Consider the following 1,748-nt stretch of genomic DNA (forward strand, 5'->3'; position numbering starts at 1 on the left):
CCCCACCTCCCAGAGCACATGTATAACAGCCCTTTATCACTAAGTATCTCTTCTAAGCAACTGACCCAATTCAATTTGAACTGATCTTTGTGCCTAGTTTTTTTAAGGTGATTTTCTTTCACGTGTTGTGGAACTGATCAATATAATCCCAGATCTGCACATCATCAGCAATGATTTCTAGTCTATTCAGAACCTCAAAGATTTGATATATCTTTAGCATACAACAAATCCTATTCTTCTGATAATAGGAATCCTTTCAGGTTGTGTCATAATCTGTGTCTGGTTCTTCAGAGACAGAAAACTGCCCAGTCAAATTATTTGAAGCATAACCCCAAGGCTAAAACTCTCAAAATGTATTGGTCCATATCTAAACAACATGTTTAAATCTGTGAAGAAATTAATATATCAGTAAATATCACTATATACTAGTCAAGAATTATAAAAACAGGATTTGTTATTGTTCGTTTGCTATTGTATGGGCCTTGCTATTGCATGATCGCAGTAGTCCTTTGTATGAATATATTGTATGTACTTTTTAACATTTAGCTATCCGTAACTAATTTTCAAGGAAGGCTGTTGTGCATTCCATATAAAGTTTTACCCTATAGTGATTTTTTTCTGTTATAATCAGAGGGAATTAGTAAAGAAGAATATGATATTTGTGTATAACACAGTAAGTAAAATGAACATAAATTTTAATGCAAATTAGATGTGGGATTTAAATTTTTATTAAAATAAATGCATTTAATGTCAGACAAATAATGAAGTTAAAGCACAAGCAGAGTACCCACGGTTTCTGTTGTACTTAATTGCATATTTCAATTTCTCTCTTAAACTTAGAGTTTCCAAAAGTTTTATTGCTATACTTTATTAGGGTTTTTTTTTTTTTTAAAGAACACAGGCACAGATACATATTCATGCTTTCTGCACTGTATGATCTGATAGACTGTGCGTACTGATTCTCATTTATTCTGCACAGGCTCCATCATCACCTTCCTCACCCATAGCTAATGAACCAAAATATGAGAAGCGCTGGCTAGACACCTTATCAGTTCCTCTCTCGATGGCTCGAATCTCAAGGTACAAAGCTGGAACAGATAAATTAAGGTTTGTAATTTGAAAGGGGAAGAATTACATTTAATAATGGCACCTATTTTTTTTCTATAAAGGTGTTCGATATGTGAGGATTTTTTTGACTTGAGAAACAAAAGTGTTTTAATTCCTATTATAAATCCCACATTGCCTATTTTCTTTTGAGATTTATGAAAGCATAGTGGCTACTGAAGGTAATGTAAAAATGTCAATAAGCATTGTTCCTAATAATGGATTAAGGAAGCATATTTTATCTTGGGGCTTCAGTTGCAACATCAACTAATTTAAAGGTTGAGCTTGATTTTATCTGAGTTCAAATTTCTTTAAAGATTTTTTTTACAGTTCCCTCAGTGTAGTTAAAAACAAAATACTTATGAAAATCTGCTTTTGAATGTTTCTTATAGCCACTCTTCAGATAATAAGAACTTACTGTAATACTGTTAGCACTTTGGTCCATACTATGCCCATAAGGAAACTCATGCTAAGACAGCAAAAAGATTTCATAGTTTCATAGTTTCTAGGGTTGGAAGGGACCTGAGCAGATCATCTAGTCCGACCCCCTGCCATGGCAGGAAAGAGTACTGGGGTCAAGCGACCCCAGCAAGGTGTTCATCTAACCTCCTCTTAAAAACCCCCAGGGTAGGAGCCTGCACCAC

General features: G+C 34.3%; 1 protein-coding gene across 1 annotated transcript in view; it reads left to right on the forward strand.

Moving 5' to 3' along the window:
* SNTG2 (syntrophin gamma 2) overlaps window positions 1-1,748 on the forward strand; it is a 432,116-nt gene that overhangs the window by 207,914 nt on the left and 222,454 nt on the right. The window contains exon 8 of the mRNA XM_019520636.1: window positions 980-1,107. Coding sequence (XP_019376181.1) covers window positions 980-1,107 — 128 coding nt within the window. The remainder of the gene's footprint in view (window positions 1-979; window positions 1,108-1,748) is intronic.

This window comes from Gavialis gangeticus, unplaced genomic scaffold (assembly GCF_001723915.1).
Source record: "Gavialis gangeticus isolate Ggan-Ray unplaced genomic scaffold, GavGan_comp1, whole genome shotgun sequence".
NCBI lineage: Eukaryota > Metazoa > Chordata > Crocodylia > Gavialidae > Gavialis > Gavialis gangeticus.